The 16,533-nt window shown below is 41.5% G+C and overlaps 1 protein-coding gene across 1 annotated transcript in view; it reads left to right on the top strand.

The window, feature by feature from the left end:
- The window catches only part of MGAM (maltase-glucoamylase), a 98,885-nt gene that overhangs the window by 74,227 nt on the left and 8,125 nt on the right, over positions 1 to 16,533 (top strand). Inside the window, exons 32-43 of the mRNA XM_082846160.1 lie at positions 130 to 258; positions 485 to 595; positions 892 to 954; positions 5,626 to 5,760; positions 6,229 to 6,316; positions 7,143 to 7,281; positions 8,130 to 8,263; positions 8,382 to 8,416; positions 8,509 to 8,625; positions 11,643 to 11,791; positions 12,375 to 12,459; positions 13,355 to 13,411. Coding sequence (XP_082702286.1) covers positions 130 to 258; positions 485 to 595; positions 892 to 954; positions 5,626 to 5,760; positions 6,229 to 6,316; positions 7,143 to 7,281; positions 8,130 to 8,263; positions 8,382 to 8,416; positions 8,509 to 8,625; positions 11,643 to 11,791; positions 12,375 to 12,459; positions 13,355 to 13,411 — 1,242 coding nt within the window. The remainder of the gene's footprint in view (positions 1 to 129; positions 259 to 484; positions 596 to 891; positions 955 to 5,625; positions 5,761 to 6,228; positions 6,317 to 7,142; positions 7,282 to 8,129; positions 8,264 to 8,381; positions 8,417 to 8,508; positions 8,626 to 11,642; positions 11,792 to 12,374; positions 12,460 to 13,354; positions 13,412 to 16,533) is intronic.

Genomic DNA, 16,533 nt, shown 5'->3' on the forward strand with positions numbered 1-16,533 from the left:
ACCTAACAAATAACAGAGGTGGGATTTGAAAGAATCAAAAAGATGCCGACTGAAATTCACCATTGGTTAGTGGAGCGTTGTTCTCACGTAGAACCTGGGCTTTTGCAAGTTTCCTTTGTCCTCCTCCAGGACGTGCAGTACGCGGACATCGACTACATGGAGCGGCAGCTGGACTTCACCCTCAGCCCCGAGTTTGAGGGGCTTCCAGCTCTGATTACTCGAATGAAGGCCGACGGGATGCGGGTCATCCTCATTCTGGTGAGTCCCTGTGTGAACGGGCAGAGTCTGTTTGGAAGAGTGAATGGGATTTGGTGCAGAAAGCTTTATACTTGTGTTTTCTTCCTGCTATGAATAGAGAAGTTGAGGTTCAGTAAGAAAAGTGTATTTCCCTGGATTCACAGAAGCTCTACAGCTCAGGTGGAAGAGTTCTCCATTTTTCTACCCTGGCTTTGGTTTTCTCACCTGACCTGTGCTTTGATTTCAGGACCCAGCCATTTCTGGCAACGAGACAAAGCCCTATCCCCCTTTCACGCGGGGTGTGGAGGACGATGTCTTCATCAAAGATCCGAATGATGGAAGCATTGTTTGGGGAAAGGTATGCTCTGAGCAGTGAGCCACTAATCCCCACACTGTTAATGTGTTTGTACATTTTTTTTTTCTTTTCTGTTTGGACTCTGAGGTCAGAAGTTGTCATTTTCTCCGTCAGTCTTTGTCACCACTGTTAAGGAATTTTAAAGGAATGTTTGTGCATTGTGAGACCCACTTTTCTTTAGATCAACCCTACAAGAAAATCAAATTATCACCTCTAGGACATGGTTTATAGTTTCTAAGGAAATGCCAAATAAGAGAGATTATCTAGTGCATTGCTTTTAAACATTTTTCTCTTCACAGGTCTGGCCTGATTTTCCTGATATTGTTATCAACAGTTCTCTAGACTGGGAAAGTCAAGTGGAGGTAACGGGCCTGTATGGATGTTGGGTGAAATCAGTGTTGCCAGGAAGGTGCAGCCATACTTAGGATACTGGACATCCCCATGGCATGGGCATGGGCGCGAGATGAGGAAACTTACGTAGGGAACATGTCCTGTGTGTCTGTCTGTGTGCCAGTCACTTTACATGCAGTATTTTACCCCAGTTGGGAGGTAGATATTATTATACTTTGCATAACTAAGACTCAGAGAGCTTAAGTTACTTCTGTCCATGCTTTTAGGTGACAGAGTGGTGATTTCCAATCCAGGGCTTTCAGATTGCAAACATCCATGAAATTTCCGCTGAATGATACCTCGAAGAAACAGTGCCTTTTGCCTGAATTAGTGTATTTATTGTTGTTTTCATTATTGTTGTTTTTGCCTTGCGTATCCCTTTTAAACAGTCTCCCACGCCTGTCTTCAGTGATTGGGTAATTTTCTCTATACCTCTTTTTTTTCATGGACAGGCTTTTCCATCTTCTCTCTTATAAATCCCCCCATCTTTCCTTGGGTTTCCCAACTTTGATCTTATCTCCCAGTTTCCAGCCATATGTTAAAACTTTCAGTCTTCTGGAAACAGGTTCTTACTTGTAATGGATCTCAGGTGAGGATCCAAGGGAGAGAACCTAGCTTGCTGTAATCTCTGTTGCTTCTCACAGAAGATCACTTGAAGTTTCATGGTCCAGGCAGCCCACAGGGACATAGGAATCCGCCAGAGAAGTTCAGGGTCATGGGCTCCTTGACTTTATTTATTTAGTTTTTACTATTTTCCACCAGCTTAACGGCATATAATTGACAAATAAAATTGTATATATGTAAAGTGTACAATGTGATAATTTGATATACATATATATCATGAAATGATTATGAGAATCAGGTTAAGTAACGCATCCATCATTTCACCTAGTTGCCATTTGTGTACTGTGTGGTGAGAATGTTTAAGATCTATCTTATAAATGAAGGCTTGCCACCTTTGACCAGCATCTCCTCATTTCCTCCACCCCCTGACACCCGGTAATCACCACTCTACTCTCTGTTTCTATGAGTTCAACTTTTTTTTTTTTTTTTCAGATTCCACATATAAGTGAGATCATACAGAATTTGTCTTTCTCTGTCTGGCTTATTTCACTCAGAATAATGCCTTCTAGGTTTATCCATTTTGTTGCAAATGGCAGGTTTTCCTTCTTTCTCATAGCTGAATAATATTCCATTGTATGTATAGACACCACACATTCTTTATCCATTCATCTGTGGACAGACACTTAGGTTACTTCAACATCTTGGCTATTGTGAATAAATGCTGCAGTGAACATGGGAGTACAGATAGCTCTTCAAGATGCTGATTTTGCTTCCTTCAGGATATATACCCAGAAGTAGAATTGCTGGATCATACAGTAGTTCTATTTTTAATTTTTTGAGGGAATGCCATACTATTGGGTTGACCAAAAAGTTTGTTCTGGTTTTTCCATAACATCTTATGGAAAAACCCGAACGAAGTTTTTGCTAACCCAGTATTTTCTGTAGTGGCTATACCAATTTATATTCCCCCCCAGCAGTGCACAAGGGTTCCCTTTTCTTCACATCCTTGCCAACACTTGTTATCTCTCATCTTTTTCATAAAAGCTGTCCTAACAGATTATGATTGTGGTTTTGATTTGCATTTCCTTGATGATTAGTGTTGCTGAGAACCTTTTCATGTACCTGTTGGCCATTTGTATGCCTGCTTTGGAAATATGTCTGTTCAGGTCCTTTGTCCATTTTTTTTTTTTTTTTTTTTTTTTGCAGTACGCGGGCCTCTCACTGTTGTGGCCTCTGCCGTTGCGGAGCACAGGCTCCGGACGCGCAGGCTCAGTGGCCATGGATCACGGGCCCAGCCGCTCCGCGGCATGTGGGATCCTCCCGGACCGGGGCATGAACCCGTGTCCCCTGCATCGGCAGGCGGACTCTCAACCACTGCGCCACCAGGGCAGCCCCTCCTTTATCCATTTTTAAATCAATATATTTGTGGGTTGTTTTTTGTTTTTTGCTATTGAGTTGTATAAGCTTATATACTTCCGATATTAACTCATCAGGTGTTTGACTTACAAACATTTTCTCCCATTCTGTAAGTTGCCTTTTCATTTTGTTGATTGTTTCCTTAACTGTGGAGAAGCTTTTTAGTTTGATGTAATCCCACTGGTTTATTTTTGCTTTTGTTGCTTGTGCTTTTGGTGTCAAATCCAAAAAAATTATTGCCAAGACCAATGTCAAGGAGCTTTTTCCTGTGTTTTCTTCTAGGAGTTTTATGGCTTCAGGTTTTCCATTTAAGTCTTTAATTCATTTTGAATTAATTTTTGTGAGCAGTGTAAGATAGGAGTCCAGTTTCATTCTTTTGCATGTGGATATCCATGTTTTTCTTTTTTCTTAGATTCATCCCACCCCCACCCCCCCTGCTGCTTCCCCCCTTGGTGTCCATACGTTTGTTCTCTACATATCCACGTTTTTCTAACACTGTTAACAGAAGACTGTCCTTTTCCCATTTGTGTTCTTGGCACCCTTGTCAAAGATTGATTGACTGCACATGTGTGGGTTCATTTCTGGGCTTTCTGTTCTGTTCCACTGGTCTATGTGTCTGTTTTTATGGCAGTACCATGACTTTTAAATCAGTATGCTGGGGAGAGGGCCACTTCAGCAATTAAGAAGTTGGCTACCACTGTGTGAGCCCTACAGTGCATTGGCCATTAGAGGCAATACTGCCACCTTGAGGGCATTTGGAAATCTGTGGGACAGTTTTTGATTATTGCAAGGGGAGCACCAAGTGACATTTTGTAGGCAGTGACCAGGGATGCCCAATTGCAGGGGATTTTCCACCAAGAATTCTCCTGCCCTAAATGCCAATTGTGCCCCTGATGAGAAATACTTCATTAGGGGGTCGCAATGTTTGTTAGGTAGCACATAAGATATTCTCAATAGATAGAATGATTTTAACTATTTATATTAATAAGACCCACTTGATGAGATTAGTGGGCCTGAGGCCACTGGATCTGAAGCTTAGATGTTTAATACAGTAAGCCTGGCATGGAGCCTAGAAACTGCATCTTGGTAGCACACAATGGGTTGTGGTAAGTAATCCTGGGACCAGACATGCAAGTGGGTACATCATGAATTGAGGACTAGGGAAAGTGAGGACAGAAGCAATGAGGCAAAAGTGGAGTGCAGACAGGAGTGAGGCAGAGCCAGTACCTTGGAGAACAGCAGAACATTTTTAATTTCATGGGTAAGGGTCAGAGCACCTTTTAGTGGGGTTAATAAATCATAGTCAAGTTTCTCACTTGTATCTCATTTGGGATTCAGTTATCACTTGGACACGGCTGGTATTGACTCTGTTTATTCCAATTCTCCACTTCCCTCCTCTACCCCATGTTTCTAACCCTGCCTGAGCTGGAGCTCTCTGTTTCTGGTGAAAGGTTCTATTTTGTTGGGTCCATGTTTCTACCTCCATTTTCTAACAAAAAGGCAACCTTGGCATGCCTCCCTTTCACGAGATGCTCAGTGGTGTGGCTCACTACCTCAGAAGTTCTCTGTGAGCTGGATCCCTGTACACTAATCCATTTCTGGTTTTTTCTTTGTGTTCTTTTTGGCCTTTTTTCTAGACATTTGGATTCCACTTGCCTTTTGCCTATCATGTTTAGGTACTGGAGGTGCCCTAGACCAAGTCCTTTTTCTGTTGTTTCCTCCCCACCCACACTTTTGCCACCAGCATTATTTAGCTTTTTAACTCTTGAAATGTACTGATGAACACAGAGGAACCATCTGAGACATACAGAGGACCATAAAGCTCTATAACAAGCATCGTAGCTATATAGAAATGTAAGAATATTTGCTGTTGCTAAGTGGTGTGAATTTACAATTATGCTCTAAACATTTATCTTATGTCAGCTACTAAGCTAAGCATGGTTGGAGAATACAAAGGTCAACAAGGACCTTGCTCTCAAAGGGGCTATAGTTCAGGAGTTATACCTTGGGTCCATTTTCCAGGTTAAAATAAAGACAGTTTTTATTATTTGAAGAAGATAAGAGAAAGGGGAGTTGAAACTTCCTCTTTAAGTCCTCCCAATTTAGTTGACACACAACTGCACTTTTCAAGTGATTCTGAAACCATAGAAAACCCAGATACATATTAGTTAGATAGTCTTATGTAATAAAATGCAGTCTTACCTCTCACCCTTTTTTCCTACTGGGAATGAGATAGGAGAGGATCAGCTGGATGTTTCTTTACACCCTGTTGTCAATGCATCTGCTGTCTGCCCCTTTCAAGCTGCAGTCTCTCTGGCTCATGCTTTGTCTTTGAGGAGTGCTCAGGACAGAAGTTGAGGGGTGGGTATCTAACGATGGAAAAAGTGAGTTCGGGGTGTTGATGGCTACCATTCATGTTGATACAAAGAGGAGAACAGTCCGTGGGTGCTTTCCAAATGATAAGAAGGTGTCTCATTTGTGCTCATTTCTGTTCTTTGAGCTCATTGTATTTCAAATAAACTAAGAACATTACTTAAGCTCATAACTTTGGATTAACTATCACCACACAGTATAGGCTTTGCATGAGTTAAGCTTTTAGGAAATGCCTGTTTTCTGTCTAATATATTTGTTCGGGACAAATAAATTGTATTTACTTTTTACAGCAATACCGAGCTTATGTGGCCTTCCCAGACTTTTTCCGTAATTCAACCATCACATGGTGGAAAAGGGAGTTGAGAGAAATGTACACCAATCCACGGGATCCAGAGAAGAGCTTGAAGTTTGATGGCATATGGATTGTAAGTGTGTGTGTTTGTGTCTGTGTACATGGGGATAGGTGTATTTCTATCTCTGTGTGCCTAAGCATATGTATTACTGACCTTTAATCAAAAGGGGTAATCGTCATCCAAGAAAGACTTTGGACATATAAGACTGCAGTTCCTCCAATCTGGAGTGGACCATTCTGATACTCCTCATACCTTGTACCTTGTCTGAAGTTCTTGCTGTAGAATTCCAAGCTGCTTACCAGGAATTCCTTGGAACTGAGCCTGCCTCACACCCTGAGTGAGAATTTTTTTTCAAATCCACCAGCCAGTCATTCTGTAGGGCTTAACTGATCTTTCTCAAGCTGGATTTGATGAATCTCCCTGGGCTGGTATCTGTGGAATTACTGGATGGTGAACAATTATTCTCTGCTTCCTTGTCTCTGAGTTAACAGTATATAATTCTTTTTAAAAGTAAAGTATTCCTGTGTTGGACATTTCTAGGATATGAATGAACCGGCAAACTTCGTGAGTGGGGCAGTCCCTCCAGGCTGCAAGGATGCCTGTCTGAACCACCCTCCCTACATGCCATGTAAGGACCCTTGGCCTCCTCTACTGGCAGTGCCATGGCTGCAGGGAATGAGCTGCAAGAGTCCAGCAGCCAGACATTTATCCTGATGTTCAGGGACATCCTGACTGACACTCTGGTTTTGGGGGGACCAAAGACAAACACACTCCAAGAGCTTTACCCAGTTGGGTGTGGGCAAGTTATTGGCCCCTTTGGGTAAGTTTCTTAAATTTTTTTCAAAAAACACTTAACTGTGGTGATGTCTCCGAAGGATCCCACAGCTAGGTGTCTTACTTCTTCAGGCTCATGTTAATCCCTCCACAGGAATTTATTGTGTCACCAGTGGGTGGAAAGTAATGGCCTCACCTTATCATGGAGTCAATGACTTTGGCGTCATATTTGTGTTCATATCTTGGCTCCGGAAATTATACTCTCTATGAGTTGTGTGACCTTTAGCAGATTACTTGCTATTTTCTAATCTCAGTTTTTTAAACTGTTAAAGGAAGATAATGATATCTTCTCCATAGAACTATGATAAGAATGACATAAAATAACATACATGTTAAAAGCCTAGGTTGGAGCCTGTCACTCAGTAAGTGTTTGACAACTGCGTTCTTCCCCATGCCCCTGCTTTCTCCCGGGGAACCCTCCGGGGCCCTGGATGTTGAAAACACCTGCGAGTGCCATTGTAGCTCAGAGCCGTGCATGTTTCCATGCCCCTGGGGAGGAGAGGGACCCATGCAGGGGTCAAGTTAGTCTTAGGATCCAGAGTCCGATCCCATGAGGAGAGGTCAAGGATAAACAGGATCAGGCAGGGGTGGATTTCACATCACTAGATCTTTCTCCTCAGATTTGGAGTCCAGGGACAGGGGCCTGAGCAGCAAGACCCTGTGCATGGAGAGCCAGCAGCTCCTGCCTGACGGCTCCCCGGTGCGGCACTACGACGTGCACAGCCTGTACGGGTGGGCCCAGACCAGACCCACGTACGAGTGAGTCATCAACTGCCTTCTCCAGTCGGGCCAGCCTGCAGGGACAGCCAGGGACTGATGAAGCTACACTGCTCGTCCTTTCATTCCCTCTTCCAGGAGTTAAGAAGACTTTAATTACAGCTCTGTCGCAATTCTCATTTATTAAATACTCATGAGCATGGAGCCAGACCCTGTGATCCTAGTTAGCAGGACAGATTTAAATAAGGCGTGGTCCTTATTTAAGTAAGAGACTAATAGTCCTAGTGGAGGAAATACACGTGGAGACATAAGACATCACGCAGTGTGGATGGTGCTATAATAACTTTACTTATTGTAAGGGAACACAGAGGACTGGATACCTCTTTCCTTTTTTTCAAAAGTGACTCATCTCTATTAGAATTTATTTTTGTCACTCTTGTTGGGTAGCCAACTGGTTTTCTACTTAATTATCACTGTCCCATTTTGTGTGCTCATTCCATGCTTAATAAGAAGTATCCTAAGGAAAGCCTTATAAAGGAATTCATCTTCTTCTTTCCCAAATATATAAAACTAAGTATTGAGTAAATAAATAGCAAATTTTAGTGATTACCTATTATTTTTAGGTGATCTGGTGAGTTTACTACATTGTGAAGTTTTTTTTTATATGAAACACTATAAAACACAATGTAAAGACACAACTTTTAATATTATCACCATCATATGGAGTCAGTCAGTGAGGAACCTCATGGCTTAGATTTCCATATTCCCTTCTGTGACACAGGAGATATTTTGTCACCATGCCCTAGGCTCAGGAGCTCTGGGAGGAGAAGGTTTGTGGCCTTTCCTCACCTGCTGTGCCCTAAATCACCCCCTTGTTCCCCTCCGAGCAGAGCTGTGCAGGAGGTGACGGGACAGCGAGGGATCGTCATCACTCGCTCCACTTTTCCTTCTTCTGGCCGCTGGGGAGGACACTGGCTGGGTGACAACACGGCCGCGTGGGACCAGCTGAGGAAATCTATCATTGGTGTGTGGGCTGCTGGGAGAGGAGAGGAGTTGGGGTCTTCGATCAAGGCTTCTCCAAGGAGGGAAGAGGAGGCAGGTCATGAGTGCCTTGTCTGACACAGCTGTGGTTCTCGTTGCAGGCATGATGGAGTTTAGCCTCTTTGGCATATCCTTTGTAAGTGTCCTTTGGATTATCCTAATCCCCAAGCAGATGGTGATATCTTTCAGAAATCATTAACGGGCCCATTTTATTCTACCCTGTTTCAGACAGGAGCAGATATTTGTGGATTCTTTCAAGATGCTGAATATGAAATGTGTGCTCGCTGGATGCAGCTGGGGGCCTTTTACCCCTTCTCAAGGAACCACAACAGCATTGGGGCCAGGGTAGGACATTGAGCTCAGAGCTCAAAAGTTCTGTGTCACCAGGAACACAGACTCCCTTTTTGAACTACAAGTAATGTAGTCTATATTCCCCAAGGACATCTTCAAAACCGTTAAACCCCCATGTTTCTTTTTTTAAATTTGATATACTTATATATTGTGAAATGATTATCACAGTAGGGTCAGTTAACACCTCCGTCATGTCACATAATTACCATTTCTTTTTTGTTGTCAGAACATTTCATATCTACGCTCTTAGCAACTTTCAAGTGTATAATACAGTATTAACTATGGACACCATGCTGTACATTATATCGCCAGAAATATTTAATTTATAACAAGAAGTTTTTACTCTTCGACCAACATCTCCCCATTTCTCTCACCTCCCAGCCCCTGATAACTACCATTCCAAGTCCTAAGAGGGAAGTTTATAGAAAAAGGAAAGATATCAAATAAGCAGCCTAACTTTACACCTCAAGGAGCTAGCAAAAGGTAAACAAACTAAGCCCAAAGTTAACAGAAGAATGGAAATAACAAAGATCAGAGCAGAAATAAATAAAATAGAGACCAGAAAATAGATCAATGAAACTAAGAGCTGGTTCTTTGAAAAGATAAACAAAATTGACAACCCTTTAGCTAGATTTCTTAAGACAAAAACAGAGGAAGCTCAAATATAAATAAAATTGTAAATGAAAAAGGAGACATTATAACTGATACCACAGAAATATAAAAGCTCATAAGAGACTACTATGAACAATTATATACTGACAAATTGGACAACCTGGCTGAAATGGATAAATTTCTAGAAACATGAACCTACCAAGACTGAATTATGAAGAGCTAGAAAATCTGAACAGACCAGTAATGAGTAAGGAGATCAGTAATCAAAAATCTCCCAACAAAGAAGAGCCCAGGACCAGATGGTTTCCCTGGTGAAGTCTGTAAAACATTTTAAAAAGAATTAATGCCAGTACTTCTCACCTCCAAAAAATTAAAGGTTTGGGAACACTGCCAAACTAATTTTACAAGAACAGCATTACCCTAATACATAAGCAGATAAGGACACTACAAGAAAAGAAAAAGAGGCCAATATCCCTGATGAATATAGTTCGAAAAAGTTTTAACAGAATATTAGTACAATGAATTTGACAGCACACTGAAAGAATGATGCATCATGATCAAGTGGGGTTTAACCGTGGGATGCAAGGATGGTTCAATATATGCAAATCATGTGATATACCACATTAATAGAATAAAAGATAAAAGTCATATGATCATCTTAATAGGTGCAGGAACAAAAAAGACTTGACAAATACAACATCCTTTCATGATTAAAAACTCTCAACAAATTGAGTATAGAAGGAATGTACCTCAACATAATAAAGGCCGTATATGACAAGCTCACAGCTAATATTATACTCAACAGTGAAAAGTTGAAAGCTTTTTCTCTTAAGATCAGGACAAAGACAAGGGTTCCCACTCTCACTACTCCTATTCAACATAGTACTGGAAGTCCTAGTCAGAGCCATCAGATGAGAAAAAGAAAAGCATTCAAATCAGAAGGGAAGAAGTAAAATGGTCTCTGTTTACAGTTTATATGATCTTATATACAGAAAATCCTAAAGATGTCACAAAAAAACTATTAGAAACTAATCAATGAATTCAGTGAAGTTGCACAATATAAAATCAACATACAGAAATCAATTGCCTTTCTATACACTAACAGTGAAATATCTGAAAAAGGAATAAAGAAAACAATCCCATTCACAATAGCATCAGAACACAATAAAGTACTTAGCAATAAACTTAACCAAGAAGGTGAAAGATCTGTACACTGAAAACTGTAAGACATTGATGAAAGAGAAAAGTGGAAAAATATTTTGTGTTCATGGAACAGAAGAATTAACATTGTTAAAATGTCCATACTAAAACCATCTATGAAGTCAATGTAATTCCAATCAAAATTCTAATGTGATTTTTCACGGAAATAGAAAAAAAATCCTAAAAGTTGTATGGAATTACAAAAGACCACAGACAGCTAAAGCAGTCCTGAGAAAGAACAAAGCTAGAGGCATCAGGCCTCCTGATTTCAAACTATATTACAAAGCTATAATAATCAAAACTACATGGTCTAGTAATCAAAACAGTATATGATATTAGCATAAAAAAATAGACTAATAGACCAATGGAACAGAATCAGAGCCCAGAAATAAACCTTTGCATGTACTGTCAACTAATATTTGACAAGAGAGCCAAAAATACTCTGTGGAGAAAACATAGTCTCTTTAATGCATGATGTTGGTAAAACTAGATAATCACAGGCACACTCACAAAAATAACTCAAATCTTACCACACTCACAAAAAATTAACTCAAAATGGATTAAGACCTGAAACCATAAAACTCCTAGAAGAAAACATAGGGGAAAATCTACATGACATTGTTCTTGGCAATTTTTTTTTGATATGACACCAAAAGCACAAAGAACAGAAGCAAAATTTAAAAAGTGGGACTATATCACACTAAAAAGCTTCTGCATGGAATCAACAAAATGAAAAGACAACCCACAGACTGGGAGAAAATACTTGCAAACTATGTATCTGATAAAGGGTTAATATCTAAAATATATAAGGCACTCATACAACTCAATAGCAAAAAAAAAAAAAAAATCTGATTTAAAAATGGGCAGAGGAACTGAATAGACATTTTTCCAAAGAAGATATACAAATAGCCAACAAGTACATGAAAAAATCCTCATGTTTCAATGAATCAGTATTCTTTCAGTTTGGGCACTGTACCAAATATATACCCCACCTCCCATTTCTTATGGGGAATTTTTTCAGCTGTCCTGGGAAAGTTTCAGTGACCTCTTCTGGTCTATTAAAAATATTCTTTGAGTCTCATCTATAGTCATCGTTGTTTTAGCTTTGTTTGATCTTCATTTGGAATAAATGTTCAGTTATCTCCTTACGTCCCCCAGGTCCCCTAAGTTGAGCCCTGAACACTTTTTTTTCTCCTTAGAGGCAAGACCCTGTGTCCTGGGATTCTACCTTTGTGACTATCTCCAGAAGTGTCCTGCAGACCAGATACACCCTGTTGCCATATCTGTACACCCTGATGCACAGGGCCAACACGGAGGGCAGCACTGTCGTGCGGCCTCTTCTCCATGAGTGAGTGTATAGCGGGGATACCAAAGACTAAGTGATAATTTTATTCTATATGGTGGCAGTTGAAGAAAACAATTCTTCCAAATTAAAGGCATGACTGCCTTTGCCAAAAGCTCTCTAGGCACAGACTGTACGTTATGACTCCTTTTAGCATGGTGTCAGTCACACCTTAGATCTTTGGTAAAAGACTACTGATTTTTTTTGAAAAATTTCAAAATGATATACAGTACAACACAGAATAATTTCTTTCTAATTTGGGCCTGTAAAGACCTACGTATCCTTTATAGTAACTCAGGTCACGAATCCAGGGGGATATCTGAGGAATGGAGACCATTCTTGTGTTAAAATGTGCTGTGGTTAAGGAACATGTGGAGACATTGATAGGTGAGAACGTGTCTAAATCCAACCATTTCTGGGGTTTGAAGAACATGACATGTAGATTAAGGTTGACCTAGGGAAAGAATAAAGGATGGCATAGGATGCGGCTGGATTTCCAACTTGGGTCTGAACTTGAGGAGTTTCTTCAAGGCCTCCATCTGGAGTCCTGTAGGGATCCTAACTGTGGTACCTTGGTTTCCCTCTCCAGGTTTGTGTCAGACCAGGTGACCTGGGATGTAGACAGTCAGTTCCTTCTGGGCCCAGCCTTCCTGGTCAGCCCTGTCCTGGAGCCTGTGAGTATGGAGGCCTCTGATGAATAGAAGTTCCCAGCTATGAGGCCGGTGACTAGTCGAAGAGAAGAGGCCTCATCTGATGGGGTCCTGAGATGTGGTTTCTTATTCTGCCTCTGTCTCTTCCTCTCCCTCTGAGCTGAAGTTCATTACTTAGGTGTTCTGGTCCTCAGCTCCCTCATCTTTAAAATCAGTATAACGAATTCTGATTCATTGGATAATCAAGAAGGAAAAAACCCTTTGATATATTTGAAGATACAATCATTTCTTCTTTAACTGAAAGAAGGTGTATGAGTCAGGTGGGGACAGTACTATAAGGAAATCCTTGCTATCCTCTATCACCATTAAAACAAAACTTTTCAGAAGGATTGTTTGTAGCAATGTGTATACTTTTGTTGCTGGCTAGCTCTTCCCTTCCTCCAAAAGAGGTCCTCAGGCAGCCATTTCTTTACTTCATTTATCAATGATTAGGCTTCTGATTAAAGTTAACAGTTAACTGGATCTTCTCCAAAACTTACTGCACTAATCATAATTTCTGAAGTATTGGTGTGGTAAACCTACAAATTTTTTTTCTGCTCTAGACCCAGCCTCAGTTTGTCTCTTTAGAGAGGGTATGGGATAAGTCTATAAGTAAATGATGATTTTTTTTTCCCCCCTTAAGTCCCGTATCCCAAAGGGTTTTACAGAAGCCACCATTTTTGGTTAGGCAGATCTCCCCAGTTTGAGAAGGGATCAGAGAAGGGAGCCTTTCCCAACACTGGTGACCTCTAGAGAGAAGAGGCCTGTGGGTCCAAGGCCACTACGTTGTTTTGACCCCTTTACTATGCCAATGGTTACTCTGCCCTAGAGAGCTGAGCCTACTGCTCATGCCTTGTTTTTTTTTGTTGTTTAATTTTAGAACGCCAGAAATGTCACTGCATATTTCCCTAGAGCCCGCTGGTATGATTACTACACGGTAAGTTTTTCTGATTGTTTCTATACAACCTGGGGAAATGATAGCATGCACCGGCTTTAGAAGCTGACAGACCTCAGGTCAAATTCTGGCTCCGTAACCCACTTGTTGTGTGTCTTGGACGTGTCACTTTTAACCTTGTAGCCTCATTTTTCTCACCTCCACGTGGGGAAAGACCGCTTCCCTCACAGAATTGTTCTGAAATGTGTGAAGGCATCTGCTGTAGTGCCTGGCTTTTTGTGGGTGTTCTTTATGTGTTAGTTTTTATCTTTCCTCATACCACCACTATTCACAGTGGTGTAAAATGGCGGACACTGGTAAATGCTTGAAGTTGTGCTGGAAGCTATGGTTTTTGTTTATATTCTCCCTGCTAGACTGGAAGTTCATAAGTATTAGGAGCCTTTTCCCCTCTGTCTTTTTACATAATACCTTCTTTTATAGCATAGATGCCCAAAGAGGAGTTGTTAAATGTACTTAGTCCTAAGGTAAGCAAGGCCCTAGGCAGTATGTAAAATGTACACAGAGGTATAAGGCCTGACTTTTGTGAGCTGGTGTGATGCAAATGCATTTAGAAATGGGGAAGGAACACAGCCTTCTCTGTCATATGACTTTTCTGGGCTAGTCTGAACCCCAGAGACTAAGTTGGGAAAACAGTCTTTCACAGAAGCTTCAAGCAGTGTTCTTTCTTTTTTTTTTTTTTTAATTTTTATTGGAGTACAGTTGATTTATAATGTTGTGTTAGTTTCAGGTGTACGGCAAAGTGAGTCAGTTATACATATACATATATCCACTCTTTTTTAGATTCTTTTCCCATATAGGCCATTACAGAGTATTGAGTAGAGTTCCCTGTGCTATACAGTAGGTCCTTATTAGTTTTCTATTGTATATATAGTAGTGTATTTATGTCAATTCCAATCTTCCAATTTATCGCTCCTCTCCCTTACCCCCTGATAACCAAAAGTTTATTTTCTACATCTGTAACTCTGTTTCTGTTTTGTAGATCAGTTAATTTGTAGCCTTTTTTTAGACTCCACATATAAGCGATATCATATATTTGTCTTTCTCTGTCTGACTTACTTCACTCAGTATGACAATCTCTAGGTCCATCCATGTTGCTGCAAATGGCATTATTTTGTTCTTTTTTATGATGGAGTAACATTCCACTGTATATATGTACCACATCTTCTTTATCCATTCCTCCGTTGATGGACATTTAGGTTGCTTCTGTGTCCTGGCTATTGTGAATAGTGCTGCAGTGAACATTGGGGTTCATGTATCCTTCCGACTTATGGTTTTCTTTTGTGTATGCCTAGGAGTGGGATTCCTGGTCATATGGTAGTTCTATTTTTAGTTTCTTAAGAAACCCCCATACTGTTTTCCATAGTGGCTGTACCAATTACTAGAGAAATGCAAATCAAAACTACAATGAGGTATCACCTCACACCAGTCAGAATGGCCATCATCAAAAAATCTACAAACAATAAATGCTGGAGAGGATGTGGAGAAAAGGGAACCCTCCTACACTGTTGGTAGGAATGTAAATTGGTACAAGCAGTGTTCTTTTGCAGGGACACAGACAAGTCAGAGTTTGATTTGTTTTTAATAAGTTTATTAATTTAATTCATTTTTGACTGCATTGGGTCTTCATTGCTGCGCACAGGCTTTCTCTAGTTGCGGCGAGTGGGGGCTACTCTTTGTTGCGGTGTGTGGGCTTCGTATTGCGGTGGCTTCTCTTGTTGTGGAGCACGGGCTCTAGGCACACGGGCTTCAGTAGTTGTGGCATGCAGGCTCAGTAGTTGTGGCTCGAGGGCTCTAGAGCACAGGCTCAGTAGTTGTGGCTCACAGGTTTAGTTGCTCCATGGCATGTTGGATCTTCCCAGGCCAGGGATTGAACCTGTGTCCCCTGCATTGGCAGGTGGATTCTTTTTTTTTTTTTTTCTGTACGCGGGCCTCCCACTGTTGTGGCCTCTCCCGTTGTGGAGCACAGGCTCCGGACGCGCAGGCTCAGCGGCCATAGCTCACGGGCCCAGCCGCTCCGCGGCATGTGGGATCTTCCCGGACCAGGGCACGAACCCGCGTCCCCTGCACCGGCAGGTGGACTCTCAACCACTGCACCACCTGGGAAGCCCGGCAGGTGGATTCTTAACCACTGGAGCACCAGGGAAGTCCAGAGTTTGATTCTTGAGGAACAATCGTAGGTAGCGTCCTCCTCTCCTGACTTTTCTGAGCAGAGCAAAGCAGCAAACTAGAAATACAGCAAAAGGATAACAGCAGGAGGACAAGAGGCAGAGCGCGCTCTGGGCCCTTTCAGCCAAGCCATTTGTAGTGGGACTGGGTGAAAACCCTGCAAGGACAATGGAAATTTTGTTCCTTTTCTTCTCTGTCTTATGGAGCCCTGAGTCCTCCCTGACACGCCCTTTTTTCCTGAGCTGGATCTGTCCTCTGGTTGGCAGTAGGTTAAGACTGCGCTGTGCTTCCCAGCGAGGGCTTTCTGGGAGGGAGCAGCCAACTTCCTTTAAGTGAGTGAAGCCTTTGTCCTGAGTTTGCATGTTGACTGGCTTAGTCACTAACAGGCAGTCACTCTGAGTACACTGAGGCTCCTGGGTGCGGGGCCAGGGCCAGGGAGAAGCAAGTAAGGTGCCTAGGGCACACGGTTTAAGGAGGCGCTCCTTTTTAAGGCGGGCCCTGTGTTTGCAGGACGCTGAGAGTAAGTGCCTTCTTAAATGGTGCATCCTAGGCACCTGACACATCTCACGCTCGTCCCAACCTTGTCCAGGTGCAAACCACCTTACTGAGCTCTGGGTGTGGTATATACTGGAAAAGTTTCCCTATGGAGTTCACCATCTAATCTGGAGCTAATATTTGCATGTTATAAACACTAATACATATGTACATAATTATATATACCATATAAAAGAAAGTGAAGTGTGAGGGCTATCAAAGAAGAGAAAAGTTTCCTGGAATTGCTGGTTTTATACATGGCTTTTAAATAGAAAATAGCTTTTTTTTTTTTAACATCTTTATTGGAGTATAATTACTTTACAATGGTATGTTAGTTTCTGCTTTATAACAAAGTGAATCAGTTATACATATACATATATCCCCATATCACTTCCCTCTTGTGT

The sequence above is a fragment of the Leucopleurus acutus genome (assembly GCF_964270905.1).
Source record: "Leucopleurus acutus genome assembly, chromosome: 9".
In the NCBI taxonomy this organism is placed as follows: Eukaryota; Metazoa; Chordata; class Mammalia; order Artiodactyla; family Delphinidae; genus Leucopleurus; species Leucopleurus acutus.